Source organism: Psammomys obesus, unplaced genomic scaffold (genome assembly GCF_907164565.1).
Source record: "Psammomys obesus unplaced genomic scaffold, mPsaObe1.curated_primary_1811, whole genome shotgun sequence".
Lineage (NCBI taxonomy): Eukaryota > Metazoa > Chordata > Mammalia > Rodentia > Muridae > Psammomys > Psammomys obesus.
The window spans coordinates 147,113-159,794 of NW_026591872.1; the positions used below are offsets into that span (position 1 = coordinate 147,113).

General features: G+C 38.9%; 2 protein-coding genes across 4 annotated transcripts in view; one reads left to right on the plus strand and one right to left on the minus strand.

Moving 5' to 3' along the window:
* Positions 1–2,019: 2,019 nt before the first annotated feature.
* Zbtb33 (zinc finger and BTB domain containing 33) lies at positions 2,020–9,503 on the plus strand. Of its 2 annotated transcripts, XM_055612157.1 has the most exons (3): positions 2,020–2,166; positions 3,772–3,852; positions 4,505–9,503. In XM_055612157.1, the coding sequence occupies exon 3, from the start codon at positions 4,507–4,509 to the stop codon at positions 6,514–6,516; it is 2,010 nt and encodes a 669-aa protein (XP_055468132.1). In that variant the 5' UTR covers positions 2,020–2,166; positions 3,772–3,852; positions 4,505–4,506; the 3' UTR covers positions 6,517–9,503. The 2 variants fall into 2 exon arrangements, with proteins under 2 accessions (XP_055468132.1, XP_055468131.1); XM_055612156.1 differs by lacking the exon at positions 3,772–3,852.
* A 177-nt stretch (positions 9,504–9,680) lies between these two features.
* The window catches only part of Tmem255a (transmembrane protein 255A), a 63,408-nt gene continuing 60,406 nt past the window's right edge, over positions 9,681–12,682 (minus strand). For both annotated transcript variants that reach the window (XM_055612159.1, XM_055612158.1), the window contains one exon: positions 9,681–12,139. In XM_055612159.1, coding sequence (XP_055468134.1) covers positions 11,975–12,139 — 165 coding nt within the window. In that variant the 3' untranslated portion in view covers positions 9,681–11,974. The remainder of the gene's footprint in view (positions 12,140–12,682) is intronic.

The window sequence follows — 12,682 nt, forward strand, 5'->3', positions numbered from 1 at the left end:
GGGGAAAGCTCCCTGAGTTGCCAAGGCTGACCTTTTAGCCAAGGCAGGCCTCAAAGCTGTGACTTTGCTCCCTCAGAATCCTAAGGATCTGGGCTCATAAGCATACATCCAAATAACAGCTCAAACAGGTTCTTTCTACCATCCTGTTACTGAGATACTCCACAGTTTTCTGAACTGTTTGTTTTCTTTACCTGAAAAAAAATGATAAGCTCAATCTATTGATTATGGATACAGACTTTGTTAGAAGGCCATGGTGGCAGAAGAGCTGAGAACTGGAATCTTGATCTGCAAGCAGGAGGCAGAAAAAGATAACTCATTGACTGCTGAAATCACAAAGTCAGCTCCCAGTGACACACCTCCTCCAACAAGGCCACACCTTGTAATACTCCCCAAATACTTCCACCAACTGGGGACCCAAGTATTCAAACATATGACCATTCTCATTCAGACCACCAAATTGATGCTACATTATGTGTTTAAATTATATATCCATATATGTTTATTATATGTGTCTTCCATTAACATGTAAGTTTCACGAAGATTGGGATTTTACTCAGCTATATAACCTATTCTTTGAACAATCACTAACTGTTACATGTAAGACTCTGTGCTTCTGAGGATGAAATACTATGGAAATAATAATGATTAGACAGCACAAACATTATTACCTTTTAAGCTAGGGCTCATTTGACACTTTTCGGTTTGTTATTTCCTTCTCTGCTGTTCTATACTTTTTTTTTTACAATTTATTTATTTTATATCCCGACTGTAGCCCCCTCCTTCATCTCCTCCAGGTCTCACCCTCCCTCCTGTTTCCCTTCATCCCCTTCCCCAGTCCACTGAAAGGGGGAGTTCTCCTCCTCTGCCATTTGCCCATAGCTTATCAAGTCCCATCAGGACTGCCTGGATCCTCCTCCTCTGTGGCCTGGTAAGGCTGTTCCTCCCTCAGGAGGAGGTGATCAAAGAGCATGCAACTAAAGTCATGAGAGAGACAGCCCCTGCCCCCCCCCCTTACTAGAAAACCCACATGGAGACTGAGCTCTCTATGGGCTACATCTGAGCAGGTTCTAGGTCCTCTTCATGCATGGTCCTTGGTTGGTGTATCAGTCTCTGCAGGAACCCCTGGGCTCAGATTTTTTAGCTTTGTTGGTCTCCTTTTGGAGTTCCTGTCTTCTCCATGTTTTTCTACCCCTTTCCCCCCATAGGCTTCTTTCACAAGACTCCTTCTGCTCTGCCCAAAGTTTGACTGTGAGTCTCAGCATCTGCTTCAATCCCCACATTGGGTGGAGCCTTTCAGAGGTAGGCTTCGGTCCTGTTTCCTCTCTTCCATCGCTTCTGGTGTCTGTCCTGTTTGCCATTCTGAATGAGATTTAAGCATCCTCCCTAGGGTCCTTCTTGTTGTTTAGCTTCTTGGTTCTATATCTTATAAAAGACTTTCATTCTTGTTTATGTACCCACTGAACCCTCATCTGCTGTACTATCCCACAGGGCCTGGTGTATATTTGTTGCAGATCAAATGTGAAAGGTAATAGTATTTGTTCTGTTTATCATTCTTAAAAACAGACAGTGTAATTCAGTTATTTTGTTATCCTACAAATTGAATTATTGTGAGCTAAATTTTAATATGCAGATTATATTTCGAGGTGGCTTATCACCCAAGCAACAGGCTATAACACAGCAGATTTCAAACTTGGAAAAGAAATAAAACTTACACAACCTCTGAACGTTTTTAAGACCTGAGGGCTTGCACAGTTTGAACAAACAAGACCAGCTTCCCTGCCACTCCAGTGTTACCAGATCTTTCCCTTTCCCACCCCGCATTGCGCTCTGAGAAGAGCAGTTTGCTCAGTAGGGCTTGGCAGTTACGGAAAGAGCCGAAGGCAGAGCGCGCCACTGATGCCTGGCTGCCCTGAGCTCGGGCTCTTCCGGACAACCCCGAAAGGCTCTCGGAAGAGGAGGGCGCTTCGCCCCTGCGCTGCGCCCTCTGTCTGCCAAAGTAGGGTTTCTGTATCGGCGGAGGCGGCGGAGGAAGGCGCTTCGACGTCGACAGAGACTGGAGCGACATTTAAAGAGGCAGCCGAAGCTCGAAGGTCTGGCTTCTTCTTGCAGAAGGACTCTGAGCCTTCGTTGGCCGGGGGAGGAAAAGGCGGGCGCGCCGCGGAGCAGGTGAGGAGCGGGCTGGGGTGCGGGCCTGGGAGAAGGAGCCCGCCTGCGCCTTCCATGCCCTGGCCGCGCCTACATTTGTGGTTGCCTCGCCTGAACCAGGAAGCAGACGAATCCGGGGCTAAGCTCCCAGGCTCTTTCTTTGTGTGGGCCCGGGAGCGCTACAGGAAGGACCGGGGGGTGGGGGGTGCGTGGTGTGGTACCCATCGCTCTCCGGCTCTGAGCGGCTGGTACCCTTTGATAGGCCTCCGGGAGTAGGGGACCACACCAAGCTACCCACTTGGCTGTTCCTCTCTCCATTATGCCTGCTTTGGGGGTCGGGAAGGGGCTCTTTTTTCACCTTCCTACTAGTTTGATTAGACTAAGCTTTACTATAGGGGCCTATCCTCCTCTGTAGTTCCCAGCTTTGGACACAACAATGCATACCCTTTCGCCTCACCCCTTACCCCCCCTCCCCCCGCCAACACAGTACCCTTCAGATTTGGGCCTCCTACTTTTTCAGCACCTCTCAGTTCTGCCTTAGCTCTGCTGATTGCACTTCCATCTCTATTTACAAGAGGTTACCTTTTCGTGTGAATTTAATTAAAAACTCGTTTACATCTAAGTTCAAAGGAAGAAGAGGGAGGGTGGTGGAAGAGACGGTGTCTTTGGCAGCTGCAGGGAGCACTACCTTGACTTGTTTCACTCTCTGGCTGGTGGCATTTATCTCTTCCCTACTTCCACCTGCCCACAGCCAAAGACTACTCACACAATGGTGTGGGATGTCTTTTCCACTGTCAGGTGGAAAGTCTCTGGAGAGAAAAGATTTGAGACCCACTTGGGTTGATTTAGGGCCAACCCTGACTAACAAGATACCTAAAAATAAAAATGAAACCAAGTCCCAGTGTCACCTGAACACCTACATTTGAAACATTCCCACATTGGAAAAAACATATTTGCAAAAGATAAAAATCATGTGGCTATATACAGAAACCTCTCCACTTTTTAAGGGTTTTTTTGTCCAAAGGTCACACTTTGTGATGATGGCTTTATGATTGCTTGGAATTCCTTCGTGCGTTAAAATGGAACGGCTAATATGTTTTGCCCATAGTTTCTTCCTAAGTTACAGTGTTGATTTTTTTTTTATACAGAGTCTCTGCTTCCCACGGGTGTTTGCGTGTGTGTATGTGTGTGTGTGTGTGTGTATGTGTGTATTTTAAGTACTGTGACAGTGACATTCTTCAGTAACTTTAAAAGGAAAGTCTATTGATGGTAAAAATGATTCTTTACCAAGTGTACTTAGCAAATTATGGTTAATATGTACTATTCGTATGTACCATGCGTTTGTGCTTATAAATATGGACTTTATTACATTTTGGCTGCACTGTTAACTGGATATCTTCTGTGAAGTGCAAAAAGAAAGTGTTTGGAGTGTCACACAGCAGGGACACTTAGTACCACCTGTGTAGTGATGCCATCTCTGTCCCAATAGGTTACTATTCTAATTTTCACTAATTCATTTGAAGAAAATTAAGTTTCTATATGAGTGCACATAATTTATACTAACAAAATATGATGTTTACAGCACTAAGAAATTGAATGCTTTCCTTGTTCTTGTTTCTTCGAGAGAATATGTGCTGACTTCACCCGGTGCTCTGTTTAACACTTCACCTCTGGAAAAAGTGTAAGGGAGGCATAAAAAGGCAAAGGGTAGGTAAAGAAAAGGGGAAATTATGAGGTAGTAATTGTCAGTGTTTGTAATTGTGCTTGGCTGTAAGGGTTAATTTTTGAATATGATCTTCCTAATAAGATTAGCAGAAACTGAAAAGAGTATAGATTTCAGACTTAATAGAAAACACACTAAATGGCATTTAAACCGTTCATTTGCAGAAGTAATTTATATGCTTTATAATGAAGATTTTTCTTAAAATTAAAAATTAATTCTTATCTCTTGAGGAAAAATAAAGTAATATTGGGACTAAGAAAGTGAATCCTAATTTAAAAAGGGTGATTCGTGGAAATGCATTTTCCAGATTTTCAAAAGAAGGTGACCAAGGAGATTATTATTCAGATTATTCATATTGTTATTATTATTATTATTATTATTATTATCATTAAGATCTGCATAACAATTTCTAACTTTTTTTACTTTTCTCAGGATAAGTAATAAGATTTGACACATTGTCCAAAGCTAATGTATCATAAGCAGAATATTTAAAGTCAAGATGTTAGACCAACTTTGATTAAAATTTAAATAAACTAATATTTCTTTGCCTTACATTCTGAATAATCAAGTACTTTTGGTTTTTTTTCCCTCCCTGTTGTCCCCCCTGCCCGTTTTTCTCCTCTCTTTCTCTTATAGGCATGGAGAGTAAAAAACTGATTTCTGCTACAGACATTCAATACTCTTCAAGTCTGCTGAACTCCTTGAATGAACAGCGTGGCCATGGACTCTTCTGTGATGTTACTGTTATTGTGGAAGACCGGAAATTCCGAGCCCATAAGAACATCCTTTCAGCCTCCAGTACATACTTCCATCAACTCTTCTCAGTCGCTGGGCAAGTTGTTGAACTGAGTTTTATAAGAGCTGAGATTTTTGCAGAAATTCTGAATTATATGTACAGCTCTAAAATTGTCCGTGTTCGAGCAGATTTGCTTGATGAGTTAATTAAATCGGGGCAGTTACTAGGAGTGAAATTTATAGCAGAGCTTGGTGTCCCACTGTCACAGGTTAAAAACATATCAGCACAGGATGGTACTGCTGAGACCCTGCCTCCTGGTTCTAATGATAAAAGCCTTGATATAGAGAAGTCAAAGGATGAAACCCAAGATAATGGGGCTACGGTAATGCCCATTATAACAGAGTCTTTTTCATTATCTGCTGAAGATTATGAAATGAAAAAGATCATTGTTACTGATTCTGATGATGATGATGATGATGATGTCATTTTCTGCTCTGAGATTTTGCCTGCAAAGGAAGATTTTCCAAGCAACAACACAGTGACACAGGTCCAGCCTAATCCAGCCCCTGTTGCTATTTCGGAAGTGACACCTTGTTCTAGCAATAACTCCCCCACTTTAGCAAGCATCACACCTACTCAGAAGCTCCTCACTCCTGTGAATCAGGCAACTCTTAGCCAGACTCAAGGAAATGAAGAACTGTTGGTGTCTTCAGCTTCACCACGCCTGACTCCAAACATTATTTTGTTAAATCAGGCTCCACTTCCTGCACCAGCAAGTGTCAGTTCTGCACTTCCAAATCATATGTCCTCGTCAATCAGTTTACTTGTGCAGAACCAGCAAACAACAAACAGTGCTGTTTTGACAGGAAACAAGGCCAATGAAGAGGAAGAGGAAGAGATTATAGATGATGACGATGTCACTATTAGCTCTAGTCCAGACTCAGCAGTTAGTAATACATCTTTGGTTCCACAAGCTGATACCTCCAAAAGTACCACTTTTGATGGATCATTGACACAGAAGATACAGATTCCTATACTTCTTCAAGAGCCACCTTCCAATTCTATAAAAATTTCAGATGTGATCACAACAAACACTAATGATCCAGGTTTAGGATCAAAACATGTAATGGAGGGTCAGAAGATCATTACGTTAGATACGGCTACTGAGATTGAAGGCTTATCAACTGGTTGTAAGGTTTATGCAAATATTGGTGAAGATACTTATGACATAGTGATCCCTGTCAAAGATGACCCTGATAAAGGGGAGACCAAACTTGAGAATGAGCTACCAAAAACATCTGGCAGTGAGCCAGCAAACAAGCGTATGAAAGTAAAACATGATGATCACTACGAGTTAATAGTAGATGGAAAGGTCTATTATATCTGCATTGTATGCAAAAGGTCGTATGTCTGTCTTACAAGCTTGCGAAGACATTTTAACATTCATTCTTGGGAGAAAAAATATCCATGCCGTTACTGTGAGAAGGTATTTCCTCTTGCAGAATATCGTACAAAGCATGAAATTCATCACACAGGGGAGCGAAGGTATCAGTGTTTAGCATGTGGCAAATCTTTCATCAACTATCAGTTTATGTCTTCACACATAAAGTCCGTTCATAGTCAAGATCCTTCTGGGGACTCAAAGCTTTATCGCTTACATCCATGCAAGTCTTTACAGATCAGACAGTATGCATACCTTTCTGATAGGTCAAGACCTGTCATGAAGGATGATGCTAATGGGTATAAGGCTGATGCTGGAAAAGAGCCTCCAGTAGGGACCACATCTACCCCTCAAAACAAGCCAATGACCTGGGAAGATATTTTTATTCAGCAAGAAAATGATTCCATGTTTAAGCAGAATGTAACCGATGGCAGTACTGAGTTTGAATTTATAATACCGGAATCTTATTGAACTCTTGAAATATCAGGAACTTTGGGTTGAATTCAGGGGCAGGGATTTCAGAAGACCTTTTAAACAAGTCAAGGTGAAGTTATATTAATTTGATCTGCCACTTCATCTGAAAGTAGTCTAGTTGCATTGTTAATTTTTAGAAACAATTTTTTCCCTGAAAGTTTGATTAGAGATTGAACACCTCCTGAAGTATATGTATAGTTTAGCTTTCAGCACATTTTAAAGAGATACATTTTTGAAGGTCCAGGGAGATAGTTTTCTTAATAGAATTTGAAGCAGTCTAAATGTTCTTTGAGAATTACTGGAGTTACTAATATACCCTAGTGCAGCTTATAACGTTCCCCTTCCATGTTAGCACTTTACTGCTGATTTTTCAAGTTTCTTAATGTTAAGGCTAAATGTGTTGTATCTTGTATGTGGCATAAAAGGTAATAAACTTCCAAAAATTGTTCTAGTAAATTTCAGAATAAGCCCTCACTTGGTGGTTTATTCTGTTAGTCCAAATGGAGATCAGCCTCCTTCCTCCCTCCCACCGTAAAAGAGCCGTGCAGACAAGTCTCTCCTATGAAGAACGGGTTTGTTTTAGCTACCTTGGATTAGCCATTGCTTTTATCGTCATAGGCTGAAAAAATTTGGACAGCAAGGCCATTGTATACCTATATAATGTGTTCTCTGGGCAAAAAAAAAAAAAAAAAAAAAAAAAGCTAGCAGACATGCATATAGTACAAACAGGAAGTTATTGTGTGCTTATCGTTACTCTTTGGCTTTGATATGATAGCAGCATTGGAGTTGAATAGAGATTTCCTTTTTTAAATCATGATTTTAAAATGTTCCTACAAAATGTTGTGAATTTATTATCTGAAAGCCACCAAATGCATCTTTATATGTAATGCTAGTATATATTGCAATTCCATAGATGAGACTCATGTATTTTGGGTGAGAAGCTGCTGGCATACATTTTTAAATGCTCATGTTAGAATCTCCAGTAGGAAGTTTTCATTTTAAGCAGTTTAAATGGGCAATTCAGCATTGTCCTTTCAACAAGATCTTTCAGGTTTTTTTAACCCCTTAAACTAAGTTCCAATCTATTTACAAACTGCTGCTGTACTGTAGCAGAAACTACATGTGGAATACTGAAGGCATGTTGGTTCCTGTTTATTTTGACGATAATACCAGCTTTCTTTTAAGATGGCACATATTTAAACACTTAGAAGAATTTTAAATTTACCCAAGAGGTAGTAATAAAAGAAAGCAGGTTGGAACAGGTATATAGCTTAGCATTTATAACAAATTTAACATAATTCTGTATAAATTGAACATAATTTTTTGCAATGGAAAAATAGTAAATACTGAAATTGGTTGTTGTTGCATAGTTATTAGTCATTTGTGACCTTGCTTGTATATTTCCTAGTTCAGCATAGGTATTTTCATCCTCCTTTGTATTTTTTTTAAATTTTCTATTCCTTGACTTTGAACTTAAAGCTTTAATCATCCTTTCTCATGTACAGGTTATCCTTCTGGTGGTAAACTAGGTGTGAAGAGAAAAGTTTTAAGTGTTTTTTAAGTTGGTAGTTGAGGGTATCATGAATCAGTATTTGCAATAATACAGAGAAAAAGGATAGCCCCCACTTACTAAGAAGTAGAACACTGTAAATTGATGTTTTCTTTCTGGTCAGCTTGGGCCTTCAAATCACAAACTAACTCCTAGAAAACTTAAAATCACCTCATAACTCAAGACTCTAATCTTTGATCACAATATATCTATTCATTTCCTTTCTCTGTAGATATTGATGGCACTGCTTTTGACTATTCACATATGTTCTCAGTTTCATGAATACAGTTTCAGCAGTTAGACATAATTACTTCTACAACTGTGAGCCATAGTGATATTTCCATTTCAACTGCTATGTAACTTAGTTTGTTACAATTAAACTTGCTAGTTCCTACAAGCCTATTACGAAGGACTGGAAGTTCTATAATGAAAAAGTCTACACTGCTGTTGTGTTCTGTAAATTTCAAATAAGAACTTTTAAATTTTGTGCCTACTGAAAGTAGCTTCTGGAGTTTACAGGGAGGAGGAGAACTAGTAGGTTAATTAGTAATTTTGCCAGGAAGACTCTTACTTAAACATGTTTTGGGTCTTTTGTTGTTGTTGTTGTTGTTGTTGTTTCTCCAGACAGGGGGGTTTCTCTGTGTAGCCTTGGCTGCCTTGGACTTACTCTGTAGACCAGGCTGGCCTCAAACTCACAAGAGATCTGCCTGCCTCTGCCTCCCCTGAGTGCTGGGATTAAAGGTGCATGTCACCACACCCCACAAGGGGGGTTCTTTTTTGAAAAAAAAATTAAATTTTCATATCCGAAGTTCTAAGTTTTTGTGGGATACTTCTTTAGACAAAAACTCTTTACTTCTAGCCAGTATTGGGTTGGAAATTCTAGCAAGAAGCTGTTTATAACCTACTGTGAAGGTTTTTTTTTTTTTTACTTAGCTTTCTGACTACTGAATTTTCTATTTTTTTTTCAAGTTGGCTTCAATTTTCTCAAATGCTAAACTATTCGTAGCTATTCTGAGTAGATGCTATTTGATTCTAAATAGTTTAAAGTAAATTTGTTTAAAGAACAAACTAACATTTTTAAAAGGCTATAGTACTCTTACAAGATTAAGATATTTTATTATTTTGGTGGTCACTATCCTCCACACAGTCATCAAAGAATTTGTTCCATTGGACTAAAAGGATTTAAAAAAAATGAACCCTGATCTAGGCATTTAACAGTGTTATAGTATGTGTATTTTGAGGAATTAAATGTAAATTCCACAGCAATGGCTTCCTTACCTCTGTTAGTCATATGAAACCTTGTTCATTTCCCCAACTGTAATTTTCTTATTTGTACAATCTTCCTTATCATGACATGAGTTCTGCTTTTTATTAACAATTGCCTGGTGTTAGTTCATAGATTTTCTTATGACAAAATAAAAGGTATTCATTCTAATTTTTGAGTGAATTTTTTTACAAGATTGTTGTGAATGATTTATATAGGCCTTCTATCCTATTATTTTTCTGTTTTTCTTTTTTCACAGCAGGAGAGGGGCTGTATTTCTGATGACAGCATGGCAGAAATTGTCATTAGGTTTTGTGTATTAGTTAAGATGACCCATTGATTCTTAATCTATCATAGTTAAAATTTGGCATTGCCAGTTGTTTTAGAGTACCTAGTGTACTTTTGTGCATACCTTGAGAATTCCTGTAAGTGAATAGGGCAGAAGATAGTTTTATTAATTTGAAACATCACAAAAGCTGTCTGGGTTTCCAATGTGGCAATGATACAGATTTTAAGTAACCTCTAGTTAACACCAGTTCTGAATTAATATTTTAATATTTCATGCCCAGTTCAATACTTTAAAGCAGAATTAGGAAGAAAGCAGTAAATGTTATAAAATGCAGTTAAGATACATTGGAAATACAAATTCCTTCATTACAGCAAATGTTTTACAGAAGTGATGCAGCAAATATTAATTTTTCCTAAGGTAACATGCACTTTATATAATTCAATGTAATAACAAAAAGCAGCTCAAATTAAATGTTACAAAATCTATACTGTTTCAAGTTATTTTGTAAAGTAAGAAAAATACATAGAAATGAGTCATAGAATCTTAACACTTTAAGAAATGTGATCATTGAAGATATACTTTGTAATGTTGCCTTTAAAAATATACACATTCGCTAAAAGCAAGGTAAAGTGTAAATGGCAAAAAAAAACATATTACAAGTTGGTATTTGTATAATAAGTCAATTGATTATTAGTCCTTTTTTGAAATCTAATAGGATTTTAATATTTTTAGAACTGTAAAAATAATCATAATTTTATATAACATAAAAAAGAATGTAGTCTTTTGGATTTGAAGTCTGGATAAGAGAGTATGTTGCTGAAGGTTAAACTCAATATTTTGCAAACATTTACTGTGAACAGTGAGTGCACTTGTGCCTTGATGCTTCTTGATGACCAGGTGTCTACAAGGTAAATGGGAGCACCAGGATTTGTTTGCTACCTCTAACCATCAAAGATGGGAGGCAGCGAAATGGGCTGGAAATGTTTCCAGTGTGTGTTCTGTGTTTGCAGAACCGTCTAATTAGGCGTCCTCTGTAGCTCCTGTTCTTTTACATAAGACAAGAGAAGGGTTATCAATCTTCTTTTAAACCAGTTCTCAGGTTAAAATAAAATCACAGTGAACGTGTTCATGCTGGAGTGAAGGCATGTGCGCCAGAGTATCTTTAACTCAACAGTTTGATGTTTTAAAGCTCTGTATAATTAAAACAACCATCTAACTACCATAATGTGCCAGATGGATTTTAAATGCGGAACACCTATGAATTTGTCAAGTTGGCTGCATTTGAGGTCTTGAAGACTTTAAATGATATTATAACATTTTCATAATCTTGAATTGAATGCTGTCACAATTGATCTCAACAGAAAAAAAGGGGGGACCAATAAGAGCAGTGGCATTAAAGTACAGATGAGTTTTCAGGGGTGGGGTGCAGGATCGTGCGGATTGCTGGGGTTAAAGCACAATATCTGAAGATTAAATAGTCACAAAGATAAGTAACAATTCATACCATGACCCAATCTAATCTAGCATTTTTAAACTCTGAATTTCAACTGTAAAATTTATATCTCCAATAGCAAATGTGTTTTGTAGTAATGCAACATGTAGTAGAAACACTGTCTCCTAAGTTGTCAGATGTATACTGAGATCTACTGAAAACAGCACACATGTTGCTCTGTATTTCAGTGTTCCGGAATCAGCCAGTCTTGTTCTCCCACCACTCAGGATGAGGAACTTAGACAGTACCACTAACAAAAGCTGAGCTGAATGATCACAACAGCCATTTATACAAGACTCAGAGAAGAACAGAATAAAGATATGGGCAGCTTTTTTCAATATCCAGACAGAAGCAAACAAAAATCTTAGCCAGAACTTTCTGTATTGGGACTACTGTGTAGCCCAGTCAGCTAGGAAATTTTCCTAAGGGTAACTTTAACAGTAGGGAAAGATAGAGCCTATAGACCCGGTGATTCAACCATCGTGCTATCGTGGCACCCTGCCTAGGCCCTGAGGACAACCGTCCTTCACATAAAGTGAAACAGAGGGCAGCCACATTTGTACTGTATAGAGGTGGAGCATCAGGAAATGCAGATCTGAACATGACATACATCTTGCTGAACTGGCTTCCCAGCCTTTCATAGAGACTGAACTTCTTTTCTTGGAAGTACTTGGTTTGACCTAGCCAATCCTGCCCATCCCTGATAATTAATAAGCTCCCTCCCTGTCTTTCCCTAGCCTGGCAAGCTATTGTAAAACTTTATGCATAAAAGTCACAAGTTAGATGTTGTAGCCTACACACTTCCACCAAAGCAGAAATACAAAAGCCACAATAATCTCAATAGCTGACAGGTGTTCCTCTTTAAGGACTGTAAGGTGGCGGCTTTTCAAAAGGCGGATAGTAGGGTGGAGAATAACGGGGTGGTGCACTGGAGGACCACATGTAACTGGGTGAAGGAGAGGCAGACTGAGGCTCGGGCTCGTCAGAGAGTCCAGAGGGAGGCGAGGATGGAAAGACACTGGAATTCTGTGTAAGGAAGAGAAAGCAACAGCTTAGGCAGTGAGTTTGCAATTCCTTTAGTAGTCATCACTATTTAAACTAAATATAGACCAAATCTGTTCCTTTTTAGAAAAACAGCTCTTAAATCTTTTCGTGTCAGTAAGGGACATGAAACAGACCACATCGAGTCACTCAGGTTGAAAACTTCATTGGGGATTCTCCTGCCGTTCCCCCTTTAACTCTTTACCTCTAGACAATTATTCAGTCCTGTTGTTTTTGCTGTGTGGCCTTTTGAAAACATCACTCCTGTAGCTTGGCTGAAATCAGCTGCAGGCATCAACTTGAGCACCTCCAAATTATTTTTGTGTTCACATCCAATTTTTCTCTATTAATGGATCTTTTTTTTTTCTCCACAAAAAAGAAAGAGAAATCTGTCCTTTTTCTATACATAACAATGGATTGTTTTTTCTTCTCTGCCTCAAATATGAATGGAATTTCCAATTGCCATGTTAAGTTTCCTATGGATGTGTAATGATACAGACAGACACACAGTGCTACATATATATATAT

What these genes read in the sequence shown, in the direction of transcription:
- Zbtb33 (XM_055612157.1), top strand. Translation starts at nt 4,507, where the DNA reads ATGGAGAGTAAAAAACTGATTTCTGCTACAGACATTCAATACTCTTCA.